Source organism: Carcharodon carcharias, chromosome 3 (genome assembly GCF_017639515.1).
Source record: "Carcharodon carcharias isolate sCarCar2 chromosome 3, sCarCar2.pri, whole genome shotgun sequence".
NCBI classification, from domain to species: Eukaryota; Metazoa; Chordata; class Chondrichthyes; order Lamniformes; family Lamnidae; genus Carcharodon; species Carcharodon carcharias.
In genome coordinates, this window is record NC_054469.1 from 36,977,937 (window position 1) to 36,998,414 (window position 20,478).

General features: G+C 46.7%; 1 protein-coding gene across 1 annotated transcript in view; it reads right to left on the reverse strand.

The window, feature by feature from the left end:
* The window catches only part of vipr2 (vasoactive intestinal peptide receptor 2), a 158,138-nt gene that overhangs the window by 52,413 nt on the left and 85,247 nt on the right, over nt 1-20,478 (reverse strand). The window contains exons 8-10 of the mRNA XM_041183927.1: nt 6,248-6,264; nt 4,285-4,435; nt 4,119-4,179 (exon numbers count right to left, since the gene is read on the reverse strand). Coding sequence (XP_041039861.1) covers nt 4,119-4,179; nt 4,285-4,435; nt 6,248-6,264 — 229 coding nt within the window. The remainder of the gene's footprint in view (nt 1-4,118; nt 4,180-4,284; nt 4,436-6,247; nt 6,265-20,478) is intronic.

A 20,478-nucleotide genomic window follows, 5' to 3' on the forward strand; every position in this document is an offset into this window, starting at 1 on the left:
CCCACCAAGGGCAAAATTCTGCCCCTACCCTTTGTTTCCTGTCTGCCAACCAGTTTTCTATCCATCTCAATACACTACCCCCAATCCCATGCACTTTAATTTTACACGCTAATCTCTTATGTGGGACTTTGTCAAAAGCCTTCTGAAAGTCCAAATAAACCATATCCACTGGCTCCCCCTCATTAACTCTATGAGTTACATCTTCGAAAAATTCCAGTAGATTTGTCAAGCGTGATTTCCCTTTCATAAATCCATGCTGACTCTGTCCAATTCTGCCACTGTTTTCCAAGCGCTCAGCTATTAAATCTTTTATAATGGACTCTAGAATTTTCCCCACTACTGATGTCAGGCTGACTGGTCTGTAATTCCCTGTTTTCTCTCTAGCTCCTTTTTTAAATAGTGGGGTTACATTAACTACTATCCAATCTGTAGGAACGATTCCAGAGTCTATGGAATCTCGGAAGATGACCACCAATGCATCCACTATTTCTAAGGCCACTCCCTAAGTACTCTGGAATGTAGATTATCAGGCCCTGGGGATTTATTAGCCTTCAATCCCATCAATTGCCCCAACTATTTTCCTACTAATGCTGATTTCTTTTAGTTTCTCCCTCTCACTAAACCCTGTGTTCCCCAACATTTCTGGTATGTTATTTGTGTCCTCCTTTGTGAAGAGAGAACCAAAGTAAGTGCAAGTAAGTTCAAAAGGTCCTCTTCATGCACCCCCAAGCCAAGCTATGAACCCGCCCCCCCACCACCCCCCCACCCCCCACCACCAACAAGCAGCTCCTATGGCTCCTCATACCCCCATGCCAAACTATGCTCCCCCAAACAACCCCTCATGCTCCCATGTCAAGTCATGGCACTTCCATGTCCATTCACCCACTATATACTGTATTGAATCAATGAATCATATAGGATGTCATTCATTGAAAGCTTGCCACTTTCTTAAAAAAAAATCCTTTTTACTACAGCCGAATACAAGTGTCAATCATCCACATCCTTTAAAGGACAAGATAAAGGGCAAGCACTTGAAAGCTCTTTATCTTTTGTAAATAAACAATGTGAAATTAACAGAATAGATCTTGGAGCCAAAGCTGTCAATCAAACAATGGTTTCATTGGGGCTCGAGTGTTTTAGTACCCTGATGGATGTCAGGACTTTGAGCCAGGAATACATAATGAGGCTTAGTTGAAAGCCCAGAAATCCATTAGTCTGTTGAAATGCCCGAGTCCCAGAGAAAGGATTGGGCCGTAACCTTCACCTAGCATCTGAAAGTGCTGGCCTGCAGAAATTAGAAGAAATAAATGCACACACACCTGGTCTTGAAAATTGCGTTGCCACTTCCATTCAGTGGAGCTGCTTGGGGCCTGCATTAAAAGAATCCTCACACGCCCCAGCGAAGTGTAGATCCAGCGTATTCATGGAGGCCATGCCCCCTTTTTAACAGCACTTGCTGCCGTAAAGCAGGTAAGTTTAAAGGGCCAGAAAAATTGATAGACCAGGGGAAGGTAAGTGTCTAAGGCAAGTAAATGGCATGCCAGAGGTCGGGGGTGGGGTGGGGTCTGGAAGTCTTGGGGAGATGTGTCCGGAGGTCGAGAGGGATTTCAGGAGGTCGGGGGGAGGGTGGTGTCCGGAGTTCATGGGGCTGTCCGGTGGTTGGGGGGGGCTGTGGAGGTCAGAGGCCAGGCATCCAGAGGTCAGAGGGTGCCAGGAGGTCTGGGGATTGTGTGCCCGGTCAGGGTGGGGTGTGTCCGGGGGTCGGGGGGATATCAGAAGGTCAGGGAACGGGAGTGTACAGAGGTCAGGGATGTGTCTGGATGTCAGGGGGTTGGTGTCTGGAGGTCAGGGGGATGTCTCAAGGTCAGGATTGTGTCCAGAGGTTGGGTTGCGTGCCGGGGGCTTGGGGTGTCTGGAGGTAACGGAGTGGGTTGTGTCCAGAGGCCGGGGGGTGGGGAGAACGGTGGCGGCGGTGTCCAAAGGTTGGGGTGGGGGATGTCCGGAGGCCTGGGGTGGGGAATGTCCAAAGATCTGGATCAGGGGCTTCTGGAGATCCGGTGGGGGGGCGGGGGTGGGAGGGTTTGGGAGTTCTGGGGGCTGGTGTCCGGAGGGTATGGATGTCACGGGAGGGCGGATGTATCTGGAGGTCAGTGGGGGTCCGAGGTCTGGTGGTGGTGGTTGTTTTGGGGGGGGGCGGCGGGGGGGGTGTGTTGGGGGTGGTATTGTCTCCAGAGGTTGGAGGGGTCCGAGGTCTGGGTGGGTCCAAGGTCTGGGGGTGTGGGTGTGTTCGGAGGCCAGGGTGGGTGGTGGGGTCCGGAGGTTGGAGGGTCCAAAGTTGGGGCATGGGGTGCAGAGGTTGGGGGTGTCCGGAGGTCAGGGCATCAGGAGATCACGTGGGGAAGTGGGCATTCAGTGGTCCAAGGGTCCAAGGTCAGGGGAGTCTGAGATCTGAGGAGCCAAGGTTGGATGGGGGATCCGATGTCTGGGGGTGCTGAGGTCAGTGGGGAGGGGTTGGCAGGGCTGTTGCAGATCGGGGGGGATGGGGGAGTCCCGTGGGGTCAGTCTGGGCATTTACAATAGTTACCCAGAAGTTAGAAGAGGTTTTAATTCTTCTAACTTTTTCTGGGTAACTATTGGTATAACCCCAGAGGAACCATCAAAGTTTGTGATTTGAATCGCATTTTCAGATGGTTCCCAGTGCAGTGCAATTGTCCAGAAGAAGTTAGCACTTCTGGGAAATTGCCATGCAAACACTTGCCTGGGATTCCCCAGCACATTTTTGGGGTACCCCCAAATCCATCACTGGGGACCGCAGAAGTAACAGGCCATTGTTTGATTGACAGTTCTGGATTTCTGATCTATGCTGTCAATTTCACAAAGTTTAAGAGATTCAAAGAGATTTCAAGTGCTTGCAGTTTTTTGCTATTGATGCTTTAAAGGGCCTGGATGATTTTTATTGGGCTTTGGTAAAATGTTCTTGTTAAGAAAGTGGAAATTTATCAATCAATGACTTTTTAAAAAACCTTTTTTTAATATATCCTTCTGTCACTGTAGGTTTCGTTGCTTCTATACAGTGTATGGTGCGCGAATGGGCACAGAAATGCCACAGCTTGGCAGGGGGGAATACAAAGCCATAGGGGTTGTTTGGGGGGCATAACTTGGAATGGGGGCATGAGGGGCTATAGGTGATTTTGGTGGCATGCCTTGGCGTGATGGGCATGAAGGGCCATTGTGGGGGGACATGAGGTGGCATGGATAAGGCATGGGTGAGTGTGTGGAGTGAAGGGGTGTGAGGGGTGGTGGCTGCAGGGCCTTTTTGCTTTTATTTCAACTGGGACGAAATCCCAAGGCACTGAGGCAGGCCTTTTTAAACAGCTTGTCTCGGCATCCAGAAACCCTGTGGCTGCCTTCGAACATTGTCTCAGGTCACTGGCCCGACTGTAGCCCACACCCGCTACCCACCACAATGAAAATCCCATTCAGCGGGCACTTCGTCACGAGGCGGGTGAACCAAGCCGGGAATTTTCCAAACTTGCGCTACCCGCCTCGAGGATGAAAATCCAGCCCAATGTTTCAGGCCAATGACTTCGCATCAGACCTATTTGTGTGGCCTCATCGCTGTTTGTGGGAAATTTCCGTTTGGAAATTGGCTGCCACATGCCCTACATTAGAACAGCGAGTGCACTTCAAAAGTACTTCATTGACTGCAAAGCACTTTGGGATGTCTTATGGTCATGAAAGGTGCTATATAAAAGCAAGTCTCTCCTTCTCTGTCTGGGAGCTCATCTACAAGGGGCGGGGCTCTTGGCCCTCCTCTCTGACTCCCTCTGTACTGCTGCCACCCACCGCCCCACACCACTGCCACCCCCCCACTCCTTCCCCTATGACCCCCAACCAGCAAGGTGTCAGGCCTGATGGATGAAGAAAAGATGACAAAATGACCCCAAATGAAGAAATACACCAGATACTATCGCCAAAAAAATAGAAGCCAAAAGAAGAGCGAGAAGCAATCGGTGCATTTTCATCCCTCTCTGCAACATGTTGCTCAGACCAAAAAGACTCTACCAGTAACCAGCAATCGTAAACATTTTTATCTTTCTAATTTTGTTCATACTCACTCATTGTCTTCTAAATAGATTCTTGTAATAGTCCAGATGATTGTGCAGATTGTGGGGATTCCTGTAGAAAATATTATCAGGCCAAATAAAATCACAATAAGCCTGGACGGATTTCAAACGAACTCTGTTAAGAACATTTTCTGCTCATCCAACTAAAAAAACTTACCCCAGCCGATCAGCATGTAGAGAACAAAGTATTTATTTTCTGAGAAAAAGACCATGAGGAGTGTGTGCAGGTACAAGCCCTCCACCAACAGCCAGTAGAAGTTGGCAATGATGAAGTACTGGAAGAAGACCAAGATAGCTCTGCAGCCAACCTGGAACGAAACAATGAGGAGAATAAAGCTCAACTGTGATCAAAAGAAGAGGCTGTGTAAGCATGTTGCCTAAAAATAGCATGGAAAATGCAGGACAGAGCTTACTTTCAAACATTACTTCAGTCAATAAGGATAATGAACCTCACCAGTAGAATGACTGCTGTCTACAAACATGTGTCACAGCAGAAGGTAGTCTTATGTCTACCATAAGAACATAAGAAATAGGAGGAGTAGGCCATTCGGCCCCTCAAGCCTGCCCGCCATTCAATAAGATCATGGCTGATATGCCCCAGGTCTCAACTCCTCTTTCACGCCAACTCATCATAGCCCTCAACTCCCTGATATTAAATACTTTAAATACTTTCAGTGATCTAGCTTCCACGACTCTCTGGGTAGAGAATTCCGGACATTCACTACCCTCTGAGAGAAGAAATTCCTGCACATCTCAGTTTTAAATCAATGTCCCCCTTATTCTGTAACTATGTCCCCTAGTTCAAGATTCCCCCACTAGTGGAGACATCTTCTCTAACATCTACTCTGTCAAGCCCCCTCAGAATCTTGTACATATCAATAAGACCCCTCATTCTTCTAAACTCTAATGAATAAAGGCCTAACCTGTTTAGCCGTTCTTGATAAGTCAACCCCATCATCCCAGGAATCAGCCTAGCGAATCTCTTTTGAACTGTCTCCAATGCCAATATATCCTTTCTTAAATACGGGGACCAAAACTGTACACAGTACTCCAGGTGCAGCCTCACCAACACCCTGTACAGTTATAACAAGACTTCCCTAATTTAAACTCCAATCCCCTAGCAATAGAAGCCAAAATTCCATTTGCCTTCTTAACTACTTGCTGCACCTGCATGCTAACTTTTTGTGTTTCATGCACAAGAACACCTAGATCCCTCTGCGCTGCACTTTTTTTGGAGTCTCTCTCCATTTAAATAATAGTCTACCTATTGATTCTTCCTACCAAGTTGCAAGACCTCATACTTTCCTACATTAAACTCCATCTACCAAGTTTTTGCCCACTCACTCAATCTATCTATATCCCCTTGCAGAGTCCTTATGTCCTCATTGCAACTTGCCCTTCCACCAAGTTTTGTATCATCAGCAAATTTGGATACATTATACTCTGCCCCCTCCTCCAAGTCATTAATATAGATAGTAAATAATTGAGGCCCGAGGACTGATCCTTGTGGCACTCCACTAGTTACGTCTTTCCAACCTGAAAAAGACCCATTAAACCCATCTCTCTGACTTCAGTGTGTTAACCAATCCTCAATCCATGCTAATACATTACTCCCAATACCGTAAATTCAATTTTGTGCAATAATCTTTCATGTGGCACCTTATCGAAAGCCTTCTGGAAATCCAAATACACTGCATCTGCTGGTTCCCCTTTACCAACTCTGCTTGTTATATCCTCAAAGAGCTCTAGCAAATTTGTTAAACATGATTTCCCTTTCACAAAACGATGTTTATTCTGTTCGATTGCGTTAGGTTCTTCTAAATGTCCTGCTATTTCTTCTTTAATAATGGACACTAGCATTTTCCCAATGACAGATGTTAGGCTGACTGGCCTATAGTTTCCTGCTTTTTGTCTCCCTCCCTCCTTGAACAAGGGCATCACATTAGCGGTTTTCCAATCTGCTGGGGCCCTCCCTGAACCCAATGAGTTCGGGAATATTTTGACCAATGCCTCCAGCTATCTCTGCAGCCATTTCCTTTAAAACCCTTGGATGCAGGCTGTCAGGTCTTGGTGAACAGTCAACGCGATGTCGCATGATATTTCATTCAGCAGGCGAGCACCAGAGTTGGCTGCGTGCCTGCTGAGAATTGAAAGGCCTATTAAGGCTATTAATCAAGCAATTAACCTGAATTTTACATTGCCCATCCAACCTTACGGTTGGTGGGAAGGCAAAAAGGCCAAGCAGCCTTTACGTTTTTCAGGAAACCTTATCCATGAGCAGGATGAGGTTTCCTGAAGCTATTATAAATTAAAAAGTTTAATTTGAACTTAAAAACATGTCCCATCTCGTGTGACACAGTCATATGAGAGGACATATTTCATTGAATTTTTCTGCTCTTTATTATTTTTTTCAAAAAGTGCTTCAAGGCAGCTCTGTGCCTCAGGGAGATTGAAGCGCTCTTTCGCATGCATGTGCAAACTGCAGGCTAGTCCAGGCTTTCCCTCCTCTCCCCACCCACACAGGTAGTGCGCTACTGCTCGCAATCCACTCAGGGCGGGCCTTAATTGGCTCACTTGCGTGAAATCGCGGTACGGAGCCAATCACGAGCAGTGGTCAGCTCCGTCACCGCCACTGCTCGCTCATGCCAAGCCCGCCCGACGAATGGAAAATTCTGCCAATGTTATTGGAAATTATTTTAAATTGGATTTGTAGTCAGGTCTGTGCCTGTGGGTGTGTCTTAACTGGATCAAAGCCAGCTAGCCTGAGTGCTTTGCTGTATAGCATTCTTGAGATGTACACAGTAAGGTAAAGGGTGCATTTGCATTTTGTTGAATAAACCATTCAAAGACTGGGGGTGAAATCTTGCACCTAGCTAGGAGACACCAAGCAATGAATTTATATTGCTAAAGAATTAGTGCTATTAAAGGGGTTTTATTGTTAGAAGAGATGGAGTTCAAAGGGAATGGTGATAAAATGAGAATTTGCATTTAAAGGGGAGGCTAGATATATACAGAAGAGTCTTGTGTATGGAAGTCAGAGGCATGTGAAATCTAAGCCTGAAAGCCTACCATTAATTCTGTGAAGGAACGAAATTGAAAGGAACCTCATTTTGAATTTGTAAGATAAAATGTGCTTTGCCTGGTGTCTGTTTAAGATCTATGGGGGGAGTTTTCTCTCCGTTGGGCGGGCCGGTCAGGATTGGGCGCGGGCGGGCGCAGAGCTGATCGCCACCCGCAATTGGCTGCATGCCACCATTTTATGTGGGTGGGCCTATTAAGGCCTGCCCAGTGTGACGCGTGCCTGGCAGTGCTCAGTGCTATCTGTGCGTGAAAGAGCGCAGAAATCTCCCTGAGGAACAGAGCTGCCTCAGGGAGATTAACTTCAGTGTTAAACTTGCAATAAATAAAAAAATAACATTATTCAGACATGTCCCTTATGTGACAGTGTCACATGAGCTGGGACATGTTCATGAATTTTGATAAAAAAAAATTTTAAATTAATAAACCCTTCATGGATGAGGTTTCATGAGAAATGCGAAAGCTGCCTGGGCTCTTTGCCTGCCCGCCGACCTGAAGGTTGGATGGGCAGCCCTGACAATTGCTTTAATTAGTTTATTAGTGGCCTTAACAGGCCTTTGACATTTCGGTGGGTGCGCAGCCGACTCCGGTGCACGCCCGCCAAAAGGAAGATCAGGATGATGCGCGGTGACATCAGGACACACGCCAACCCGAAGATTCTACCCTACGGGTAATTGTTGCCTTAGTGAAGATTTTAGGATTTGGGGATTTGTTTAATAGTTATTATGGCAGTAATTTATAGATGTGTATGTGTTTAATACCTTGTAGAATTAATACACGTATAAAAATCTTCTTGAGGCTTGGTGGCTTCATTTCTGAATGCATCTCAAACATACCAATTGAAAATATAGGTTATGACAGTTGTTTAAAGTTTCCCTCTAGGATTTCAAATAACCTAACCTTTACCAACTGCTGTGTCATAACACCGTTAATATGCAGATTAAAATCACCCATGACAATTGTAGCGCCCTTCTTACATACCTCCATTATTTCCTGATTTATACTTTGCCCTGCAGCTTTGGGGGCTTGTAGATGACTCCCACCCAAGACTTTTTCCCCTTGCTATTCCTTATTTCCACCCAAACTGATTCCACATCACGACCTATTGCACCTATATCACCACTCATCACCACACTGATACCTTCCTTTATTAACAAAGCTACTCCACCTCCTTTTTCTTTTCGCCTATTTTTTCCGAATGTCGAATTCCTTTGAACACTGAGTTCCCAGTCTTGGTCACCCTGCAGCCACATCTCTGTTAAAGCTATCAAGTCATATTCATTTATTTCTAAATTTGTGCCATCAACTCATCTATCTTGTTATAAATGCTGCGTGCATTCACATAAAGAGCCTTAAGCTTTGACTTTTTACCATTATTACTCATTCTGGTTCTAATTTCTGCTGCACTCTTCTGCTTATATTTTCTGCCCCTTCCTGTCACACTTTGATTATTATTCACCTCTTCACTGCCCTCCACCTCTGCTCTCTCGTTTCTTCTTGATTTTTTAAACTTCAATTGAACCCTCCCCCCACTAATTAGTTTAAAGTCCTATCTATAACCCTAGGTATACAATTCGCCAAGAAACTAGTCCCAGCATGGTTCAAATAAAGCCCGTCCCAATGGATCAGCTCTCTCCTTCCCCAGTGCTGGTGCCAGTGCCCCATGAATCGGAACCCATTTGTCCCACACCAATCTTTGAGCCGCGCATTTATCTCTCTAATCTTATTTACCCTATGCCAATTTGCACATGGCACAGGAAGTAATCCTGTAGAAGACTTCTTACATGTATCTCTAACTCTGTCATGAAAATATAATAATTTTCATAATATTACTGTGATTTATTTAAAGATAGGTTAATAGTAGGGTTTGGGTTAGTTTCTCCATGAATGTGTGTGTGAGGGATTTAGTTGAATTGGAGGCAGCTGACCTGGCACTTTTGAGTTATTAAAAGAGGAGCTAGGTTTGAAATACTAAATACGTAAACATGGCTGAAGTTTTAGAATGTGAGGTGTGAGGAACAATTGGAACAATGGAATTTACATTAAAAATGGAGAAATATATATAAAGCAGCTGAGGTTATGTGTAAGGGGAAGACCTTCTAAGATCTAACACAAGTGTGAAAAGCCTCCAGCCTTTATGCATCAAGTTGCTGTCTACAGGAACCGAAGCTAAGAAAACTCACGGTGAATATCACTGTTCAGGGTATTGTGTGCTTTGCCTCGGTCTGTTGAAATTTATTTGTTTTTACTGCTGCCTTAACAAAGGTGTAACTGGGAGTGAGATTAATTAGGGGATTTAGGAGTTATTATAGTAGTAAGTTATAAACCTATGTATGTGCTTAAAATCTTTTCTTCTATTAATGAATGTTTAATTTAGTTTTGTAAAAAACCTCTAAGACTCAGTGGACTTATTACTACTGAATTCAAGGCACACATCTCGAAATGAAATACAAATTACAAAACAATTGTGACAGCTGTTTCAAGTTTCCCTCTGGGATTTGAGCAGCTCGGCATTTACCATCCACTGTGCCATAACAACTCCTTTATATGAAGTTGTGAATTCTAACCATTGACTTGTTGACTACTTAGTCTGGTTCCACAGTTCGTCAATTAAATAATGTTGACAGGAAAAACGAATTTCAAGCATCAGCCTTTGTAGGAACGGATTATGACCAACATATCCATCATATATAATATATCACAACTCAACTTTAAACATAGATCCTTGATATTTACACATTTTACCACAGGAATAATTAATCTGAATGGTAAATAATTTGTCAATTTTCTTTATAATCTTGAACTTTTCAATTTGTGTCATTTTGATATCTGTTTTTCAAAGAATATCGTTAACCTTTCCTCATGACTATAATTCTCGATATTTAAAAACATTTTTGTTGCTTATATCTGTACCATGTCAAAGGCAATAATACTTTTGAATTGGGCGACCACAGACCACAAACAATTGTTTTCATTTTTATAATATCTCTAAGTTAAGCACTCCACAGGAGCATAACAAACAAATTTTGATACCGAGTCGCAGTTTTTAAGCAGCTTCTCAAAGGGAGAGAGAGATAGAAGAGGCAGAGTGGCTTAGGGAAGGAAGTCCAGAGTTTAAAGCCAGGCAGCTGAAGGTATCTAGGATATTAAAATTTTGAATGCGCAAGAGGCCAGAATTGGTGAGCTTAGGGATCTCAAAGGCTTGTAAGGCTGGAGGATGTTACACAGATAGGCAGGGCAAGGCCATGGAGGGATGTGAAAACAAGGTTGAGAATTTTAAAACCAAGATGTTACCAGACTGGGAACCAATGTAGGTCAGCAAGCATAGGAGTGAGCTGGTACAAATTAGGACGTAGGCAGAGAGTTTTGGATGACCTCAAGATTACTGAGGGTGGAAAATGGGAGGCCATCCAGGAGAACATTGGAATAGTTGAGTCTAGAGGTAACAAAGGCATTGATAAGGCATGATTCGTGACAGTCTAACATGAGAATAGGTGATTCCTGACATTTTATTGAAGGATGGGATGATTCTTGGCACTTTCATGTGAAGTAGGTCTGATCATTGAAAGGGTGGCAATTCATTTTCCATCGATGTAATCTGGAGCAGCTTGACAATTTACTCACAATGTAAATGGCAAAAAACACTTTCTGTGCTGGTGAGGGAATGTCTATTTCTTTGGAGGATTTCTTACAAAGACTAGTTGGACTTTTTTTTATTCATTCATGGGATTTGGGCCAACATTTATTGTCCATCCCTAATTGCCTTTGTTCAGCAGGCATTTCACATTGCTGTGGGTCTGGAGTCACAAGTAGGCCAGACCAGGTAAGGGCAGCAGATTTCCTTCCCTAAAGAACATTAGATGGGTTTTTACGACAATCGGCAATGCTTCCGTGATCATCATCAGACTTTTAATTCCAGGTTTTTACTGAGTTTGGAAAGGGCATAGAGAACAACGGAGACTTCAGCTTGAAAAGGGCATGGAGAGCGGTGGGGACTTAGTTTGCAAAGGGGGCAGGAGAATGGAAGAGACTTAACTTTAAAAAGGGCATGGAGAGTGAGAGTGACTTCAGGTTAACTTCAGTTTAACTTTGTGAGAGAGAGGCTAAAATAGAGAGACTTTGGGAGAGAGGCTAAAATAGTGAGACTTCAGGAGAGAGAGGTTAAAACAGCGAGACTTTGGGACAGAGAGGTTAAAACAGCGAGATTTCGGGTGAGAAGTTAAAACAGTGAGACTTCAGGAGAGAGAGGTTAAAACAGCGAGACTTCAGGAGAGAGAGCTTAAAACAGCGAGACTTCAGGAGAGAGGTTAAAACAGCGAGACTTCAGGAGAGAGAGCTTAAAACAGAGAGACTTCAGGAGAGAGAGGTTAAAACAGCGAGACTTCAGGAGAGAGAGGTTAAAACAGCGAGACTTCAGGACAGAGATGTTAAAGTAGTGAGACTTCGGGAGAGAGAGATTAAACAGCAAGATTTTGGGAGAGAAATGTTAAAACAGTGAGATTCAGGTAGGAGTAAGAGTAAAATAAAGGCAAAGGTCCATATTCTATTTAGTTAAGATACATCTGGGGAGCTCAGTCCTGTGATTTGCACATCCTGCGCTATGTGGGAAATCCTAGACGCTCCTGGCGGTCTGGATGACCATGTGCGCAGGAGGTGCCTCTGAATGGAGCAACTCGAGCTCCAGGTTTTGGAGCTTGCGTGGTAGCTGGGGGCACTGTGGTGCATTCATGAGGCTGAGAAGTTTTTTTATAGCACTTTTAATAATGTGGTCACCCCGCAGCTTAAGGAAGTGCAAGCAGAGAGGGAATGGGTGACCACCAGACAGAAGAAAGGGACCAGGCAGGTAGTGGAGGAATCGCCTGAGTGCATCTCGCGCACAAACTATTTTTCGGCCTTGGAAAATGGTGAGAGTGACGGTTCCTCTGTAGAGGCCAATTAGAACAAAGGCCATGGTACTGTGGGTGGTCCAGCTGTTCAGGACAGGGAGGAAGAATTGTGGAAGGGCAATAGTGGTCGGGGATTCATTAGTGAGGGGAGTAGACAGGTGCTTCTGTGGCCGTAGACGTGACTCCAGGATGGTATGTTGCCTCCTGGGTGCCAAGGTCAAGGATGTTCCAGAATGGCTACAGGACATTCTGAAGGGGGAGGGTGAACAGCCAGAGGTCATGGTCCATGTTGGAACCCATGACATAGGAAGAGAGAGAAATGAAGTCTTGCAAGCAGACTTTAGGGAGTTAGGTAGGAAATTGAAAAGCAGATTTCAAAGGTAGTAATCTCCGGATTACACCTGGTGCCACACAGTAGAAAGTATAGGAACAGAAGAATATGTGGCTGGAGAGATGGTGCAGGAGGGCTTTAGATTTCTGGGACACTGGGATCGCTTCTGGGGTAGGTGGGACCTGCACAAGTTGGATGGGTTACATCTGAACAGGAATGGGACCAACATCCTTGCGGGCAGGTTTGCTAATGCTGTTGGGGTGGATTTAAACTAAATTGGCAGGGGGATAGGACCCTGAAAAGTAATTCAGAGGGGAGAGAAGCTGAGATGGAATTAGAAGTTAAAAGGCTAGTAAGTGAGTCTGGAAGGAAAAGGAAACATAGGCTAGATAAGAAAGAAATAAGTTTAGCAAGACTAAATGTAATATAGTTTAATGCAATTAGCCTGAGGAATAAGACAGACGAGCTGAGGGCACAGATAGCAATAATATCATACTCCAACGTGCCTATGACCGAGACTTGGCTAAAAGGGCAGGATTGGCAGCTCAACATTCCTGGTTATAGGGTATTCAGATGAGATAGAGACGGGGATAGAAGAGGAGGGTGAGTAACAATATTGATCAAGGAATCAACTATAGCAGTGAGGAGGGATGATATCTTGGGAGGATCATCGAATGAGGCCGTATGGGCAGAAGTAAAAAACACAAAAGGGGCAAACACGCTGTTGGGTGTGTACTATAGGCCCCCAAACAGTCATGGAGAGATCGAGGATCAAATATATAATCAAATTTCAGAGAAGTGTAAGAATAATAGGGCAGTAATAGTAGGGGATTTTAACTATCCAAATAGTAACTGGGATAGTTTTAGTGTGCAAGTTGGGAGGGAACAAATTTCTTAAGCAGCATCCAGGGGAACTTTTTTAGCCAGTACGTAGAAAGCCCAACAAGGGAGGGGGCAGTCCTGGACCTAATATTCAGAAACGAACCCAGGCAGGTGGAAGGCATATCAGTAGGGCAGCATTTTGGAGATGGTGACCATAACTCAGTTAGATTTAGGATAGTTATGGAAAAGAATAAGGTTGGGCCAGGAATAAGTTCCAAATTGGGGTAAGGTTAATTTTACTAAGGTGAGATATGATTTGGCCCAAGTGGACTGGGAGATGCGACTTACAGATAAAAGTGTCAGAGCAATGGGAGGCGTTCAAGGAGGAAATAGCGAGAGTGCAGGGCAAATATGTTCCTGTAAAGAGAAAGGGGAGGATCAAGTCCGGAGAACACTGGATGTCAAGGGACATAAATGTTAGGATTAAGAAAAAGAAAGAAGCTTATGGCAGATACCAAGGGATCAATATGGCAGAGTCCCTAGAGGAGTATAAAAAGTGCAGGGGGTACTTAAAAAGGAAATTAAGAAAGCATTGGTGGGTAGAATAAAAGAAAAGGATCCAAAATTGGCTGACAGACAGGAAGCAGAGGGTGATGTGACTGGAAGTCTGTTTCCAGTGGAGTTCCACAGGGCTTAATGCTGGGGCCCTTGCTGCTTGTGGTCTATATAAATGATTTGGACCTAAACTTAGGGGGTATGATCAAGAAGTTTGTGGATGACACAAAAATTGATAGGGTTGTAAATAGTGAGGAGGATAGTCAAAAACTGCAAGTGGATATCAATTGACTGGTCAGGTGGGCAGAGCAGTGGCAAGTAGAATTTAACCCAGAATAGTGTGAGGTAATGCACTTGGGGAGACCATACAAGGCAAGGGATTATACTATGAATGGAAAGTACTGAAGATCAGAGGGATCTTGGTGTGCATATCCACAGATCCCTGAGGTTGCAGGGCAAGTAGATAAGGCATATTTCCCTTTATTAGCTGAGGCATAGAATACAAGAGCAAGGAGGTTATGTTGGAACTGTATAAAATGCTGGTTAGGCCACAACTGGAGTACTGCGTGCAGTTTTGGTCACCACATTATAGGAAGGATGTAATTGCACTGGAGAGGGTGCAGAGGAGATTTACCAGGATGCTGCCTGGGATAGGGGGTCTGAGCTATGACGAAAGATTGGGTAGGCTAGGGTTGTTTTCCTTTGAGCAACCAAGGTTGAGAGGGGACCTGATAGAGGTGTATAAGATTGTGAAGGGCATAGATAGGGTGGATAGGAAGGTACTTTTTCCATTAGTAGCGGGGACAATAACCACAGGGGCATAGATTTAAGGTAAGAGGTAGAAGGCTAAGAGGAGAATTTTTTTCACCTAGAGGGTGGTGAGAGTGTGGAATTCACTGCCTAAAAGGATGGTTGAGTCAGAAACTCTCATAACATTTAAGCAGTATTTAGATATTCACTTGCGTTGCCATAGGCCAGGGCTATAGGCCAAGCACTGGAAAATGGGATTAGTGTTGTCAGATCTTTGTTGACCATCACAGAGACATGATGGGCTGAATGGCCTCCTTCTGTACTGTTAACTTCTACAAGAATTCAAATTTCATCACCTGTCATGGTGGGATTTGAACCCAGGTCCCCAGAGAATTCACCTGGGTCTCTGAATTACTAATCCAATGACAATTCTGCTATGCCACCACCTCCCATTGCCTTTTCTAAGAGAACCGTGAATAATTGTCTGAAGCAGAGAGGTGAGCATGGAACAGTGGAGTTTGGTTTGGATGACTTTAGCAACGAGGAAGCACAGTAACCAAATGTACAAAAGGGCCTCTTTCCAAATGGTAAAGCTCCTTGGCAATAGTCCCCTTACACTGTGAAAGTGCAGTTCAGTGACAAACATATCAGACTCACTGGTACAACTAACACTCCATCTGATCAGCAGAGGACAGCTTAGGAGTGCACTAGGCAACTATTCAATTTGTTAATTTATTTAAAGATGAAGCAGTAACCCCTAGGGTGATCAGTGTCCTTTTCATGGAAGGTGTACCTTTCCTTTAAAACAATGGGCTGAATACAACGGGTGTGTGAGGGAGTTGGGGGGAGTAGGGGGGAGTGGGGTGGGGGGGGGCGGGGTCGGGGCGGGAGGCAGCTCGCACTGTATATTTAACCATAACGAGCTGTGGGGCAGCTGCCAAGTGGGACTTCGGCCCCTCACTGGGGAGAAGGTCCCGCCCTCTGGAGCTACCAGCCAATCCCGGCAGCGCCAAGACCACATCACTGGCAGCTGCCGAGACTGCAGGAGAAGAAGGGAGAAGGCATATTGATCCCTGGATCAGGTAAATCTGAGGTCTTGGGCAGGGAGGGTTTGGGTAGGTCAGGTAGGGGGACAGGGCGGAGGGGAGGAGGTGGCTTTAAGGCTGCAGGCGGGCAGGGAGGAAGGTGATGTTCGATCTTAGGGGGTCTGCCCCACAATTGGCAAAGGGCCACCCCCTAAGAGCAACACCACCCCCTCAGCTTCCTTCCCGCCCTTTGAAGGACTTATAAAAAATATCGGTCTGCCCGTTCCTGCCCAGCTGCCCATACCAAACGTTTCATGGCATGGACGGTGTAATATCAGGGTCAGTTGACTTGATAACAAGCCTAATTGACCCTTGATTATTTATTTAAATATGGTGGGCAGGATGCCAATTTTGGCACCTGCCACCATATGGGGGTGAGCTCTGGGGTGGGCGGGAATGTGGTGGGATGGGCACCTGTGCTATTATATGTGCCCCCCATCCCACTCCCAAAACACACCCAGCGGGGGCACGTTAAATACAGTCCAATGTTGCTTAATCACAAAGACATCACACAACTGTTTATGCATTTCTTTATGAACTTTGCCCTTGAGTGCAGTGACTTTTCAATTTTTACTTGCTAAGCTCAATCTAGTTTTGGATTGAAGATTGCATAAGCCCCATCAGCTGATCTCAAGGTGCATTTCTTAATCGCCACATAGATTGTGGCCATCGAAGGTCAGGGGTCCGGAAGGTAAGAGTTCAACTCGGAATTCCAAACCTAGTGCAATCAAATGACATTAACTTGGGCTGTGACTCTATAGAAATAAATAAGGAGTAAGATGAGCGGATTTTGTGTAATGGAATATTGCATTCCCAGCTAAGCCAGTTTCTACGTGACATCTGCTTGCCAGAAAAAGCAAAACCAAAATATCTTGTGTACACGTAAACTTATCTCTGCAAATCTATAAAATCGCAGCTGATGCTTAGTTATGTTCAGCAATGTGGATATGCCACCTATGTTACATAACATTGTTTCAGTTACACTAAGTACCATGTGTGGGTTCAATTGCTTTTTTTTGGGTCCTTATTTTTGGCTCCTCTTGATCACCAGCTTTTGCTCATTGAGTTTCTTTCTGCCCCTATTTTCCTTTGACTCTCCCAGGTTCTGTTTTTGGTCAATGAATGCTGCACCTGCTAGCGACGCTCATATCCTTATAATAATAAGGATGGAATAAAAACAAAAAATGCTGGAAATACGCAGCAGGTCAGGCAGCACATGTGGGGAGAAAAGCAAAGTTAACGTTTCAGGGCATAACCTGAAACTTTGACTCTGTTTCTCTGTCCACAGAGAAAGGAGACTCAAGTGAGCAACCAGGACTTGAAAGTTAAATCCAGAGGAAGAAGGTTGGCAGTCAAAAGGACCAAGCAATAAGAATGAACAAAACTAAGTTACACTTGTCAAACTATAGAGGGGTTTCACCGACACTAAGTAATCCAGTTAGCTCCATTCCCATTTTGTCTCATGTAAACTGGGACAGTGAGGCTTCATTTGACACATGGGATGAGATTTTCTGTGCCCGTTGGCATTGGGCGTGTCCGGCGGTGTGAGTGGACAATATGGTGAGAAGGCCAAAAATCGGTTTCATGATGCCTTGAAACCAGTTTACGATCTTCCACTCAGCCTGCCAATGTTGGGTCGTGTTTCCCTCAGACGTCGGGAACCTCATTGTAATATATCTGCATATCATTATAAGGCCAGCCCGCCAGGATCACCCACCCGCGTGGGCAGGAAAACACGCTGGTGCAGAACACGTCTTGACAACTGGGACGTGCAGAAGCTGCGACCCACCAGGGCCTTGCTCACATTGCGGACATCCGAGGAGCAGGAGATACTGGAGCCCAACAGCAACGTGACCCTGGAGGAACATCCATGGCATGCTGGGTGGATTCTCATGGACATGGCTCCATTGTGAAGCAGCTCACGGAAGGTGGAAGGTCACCGCTGAGTGTCTGCTCACAACAGACGGTGGTCAAGAGAGTGGAGAGGATGGTCCAGCTGTGGTTGGGAGAGGAATCTGTACCGGGGGTGGGAGAGAAAGGTCTAGGATAGACTGGGAGAGGAAGAAATGTCAGGGTTGGGGGGGGTGCAATGAGGCTGAGAGGGGGGAAACAAAGCTGTCGGGAGGTTGGGGAGGGCGAGGTTGTGGGAGGAATGAAGGTTCCGGGGGTGCTGAGGTTGGGAGGGGGAATTCAGATGTTGGGCGGGAGGGGTGGGGGGTGGGCGGTGGGCGTGAGGTTGGGAGGGGGGGATTAAGGTGTCGGTGGGGGTGAGGTTGGGAGGGAGTGAAGAAAGCTGTCAGGGAGGAAGTTGGAGGGGGGGAAGGGGTTCCGGGGCAGAAGAGGGGGTAATGGTGAGATGACAGCAACTGGGGAGGTCGGCCTGAGCGGGGGTGAAAGGTGTGAGGGAAGGAGTTTGGAGAGGGGGAGGGGTGTGGAGAGAGGATGGGGTCTGAGGGAGTCAGGAGTCTGGGGAGGGGTGGTGGAGGAAGCAGAGAGGTGAAGGAATCCGGGGGAGGCAGGAGTGCTAGGGTGGGGGGATGGGGGTAAGGAGTGCAGAGAGGGGAGGGAGTAAGGGTAGACGAAGAAGGAAAGTTGGAGGAAGAAGTAAGGATGTCTGAAGAAGTCAGGAAGGGTGAAGGAATAAGGGGGGGTTAATCTGGAAGGGGGAGGACTAAGGTAGTAGTCTGGGGGGGGTGGGGGGGGGTTGAAGGACTAAATGGGGGGGGTGCGGAGACTGAAGGGTGGGCGAGGAGTTCCAAGGGGGGAAGAAGCCGGGAGGGGGGGGAATGTCCAAGTGAACATGCAAGGGAGAGGGTCTGATGAGTCCATGACTGCCTCCTGGGGAGCGTGTGTGTGGAATGAGGGGATGGTGAGAATGACCGAGGGCAGAGTGAGGCGGTCAGGTGGGAGGGTGAGGGTTCGAAGGTATTGGTAGAAGGGATGGCGAGGGTGGCTGGTGGGGACTCGGGGGCAGACACGGACCCTGGGGGTGGGAAGGAGGAGGTTGGGGAGGTTAATGTCGATGGGGGTGGGATTTTCAAGAAGAAAGAGAACGTGCACATTCACCAGCGCATCTCTGAAAGAAAAGGTTGGTGGGTGGTGGAGGGTGACCCCAGAGAGGTCTATAATGTTGGGGGAAAGGAAATGGGTGACTGGGTGAGGGAAAAGGCAGGACAGTGAAGGAAAAGCTGTCTTTTTACCATGCTGGCTAAATTACTAGTGAAACGAGAGTGGTGGTGGGTGAGATCAGGTGCTGCATGGGAGTGAGATCAGTTGATGGGTGGACATGCAGGGTCAGCTCAGATGGACAACTGAAAGCGAACGCCAGCAGGCAGCATTGAAAATGCTCAGGACATTGAGATGAGTTTGAAACGTGAAGGATCCACGTGCTTGGAGGAGTGTTTGTATGAGGCTCTGAAAGGCCCTGCCACACACACACACACACTTCTCCCTCCAGAATCACTCATTGGCCGGCTGAGTGCAGCCGAACTGCTAGTGGGGGTGGATGCAGTGGGAGGACTTGGGAAGCCTGTCAATGAAGCAGAAAGACACCATTACACATTATTCAGTGAAAGTGAATATATTTCCACATTGTAAAGTGCAAACAACTGTGGTCAGAATTTCTTAACTTTTGAACACCTTAGACTTCTAGGTTCTGCCCTGACATCTGCAGCAGGGGTGGAGACAGCCTGTGCAACGGTTGGCCCTGTTGCCCCTGATGCCTTCAGCATGTGTCCTCTGGAAAGCCAAGGCCTTGGGGACCTCAGCTTGCTTTGACTGTCCTCCTGTGGGCAGCTGCTCCCTCTGCAGTGACAAGTGAGATTGAGGGGGTCACAGGCAAAGAGGACTTGGAGGGAGCGGTCAGCGTCTGAGGTTCCTGAGCGGATGACCCAGGGGTGTCCAGCTGCACCTTCTCCTCCCTTCAAGTGCCGGGGGGTGCCTCAGCCTGGCTCCTTGAGGGGAAGGAGCACCTGGGGGGATGGCGAGGTGCCCCATTACCCTCGTGTGTTGCCACTGCGGGAACTCACCCATGGCTACCGCAATGAAGTGCAGGTCTGCACATATTTCCACATCCTGCTGGATCAGGTTCTCCATGGCATCAGCCAACCTTTCCATGGAGACATCCATATGCGCACGTGCGCACCATTTCACCAGAGAACAGGCGGACACACTCCTCTGACTTGCGTGCCACTCTGTTGAGGGCTTCCAGCAGCTCGGTGTGATGTTCCCCTGCCTTCTGCTGACTCTCCAGGATGAGATTGAAGGCCAAATCCAGAGGCACACCATCTGACTTGGACCTCAACAGATGCCTCTTCCCCAGAAGTCCTACAAGTGCTGGGGAGTTCGGCCAATCCTGCCTCCTCACGCTGCAGAGACGCGTCCATGCGGTGACCACCAGATTGTGAACCCAGGCTTGCTCTAGATGTTGGTCCCACCGAGGTGTGTCTCTGCGCTAGTGGAGGGTGTGAGTAAGCACTGTGATGGGTCTTCCAGGCTGCTTGTTTCCAGCTCTTCATTGGAGGGGAAATCCTCCTGGCTGGAGATGAGGATGTGGATGGAGCTGAGGGACTGGCTGGCTGAGGGCATCAGTCACTTTGCAGCACTCCCTGTGAACCAAATAGAGATAATTAGTGCATGGCAACAGGGTCAAAAGCAGGACCGAGAGAGCACAGCTGCATTGAGAGAGGCATGATGTGGTACAGGTTCCTCATGAGGGCATTTGCCGCCGACCCCACCGTCACCACAGACACGGTCCATGTCCTCAGCAGTCAGTGCGATGGCACAGTCCTCAAAGTGACTGGGGGGGCCTAATGTAGACCACTCTAGCCCCAGTCTGGGACCTC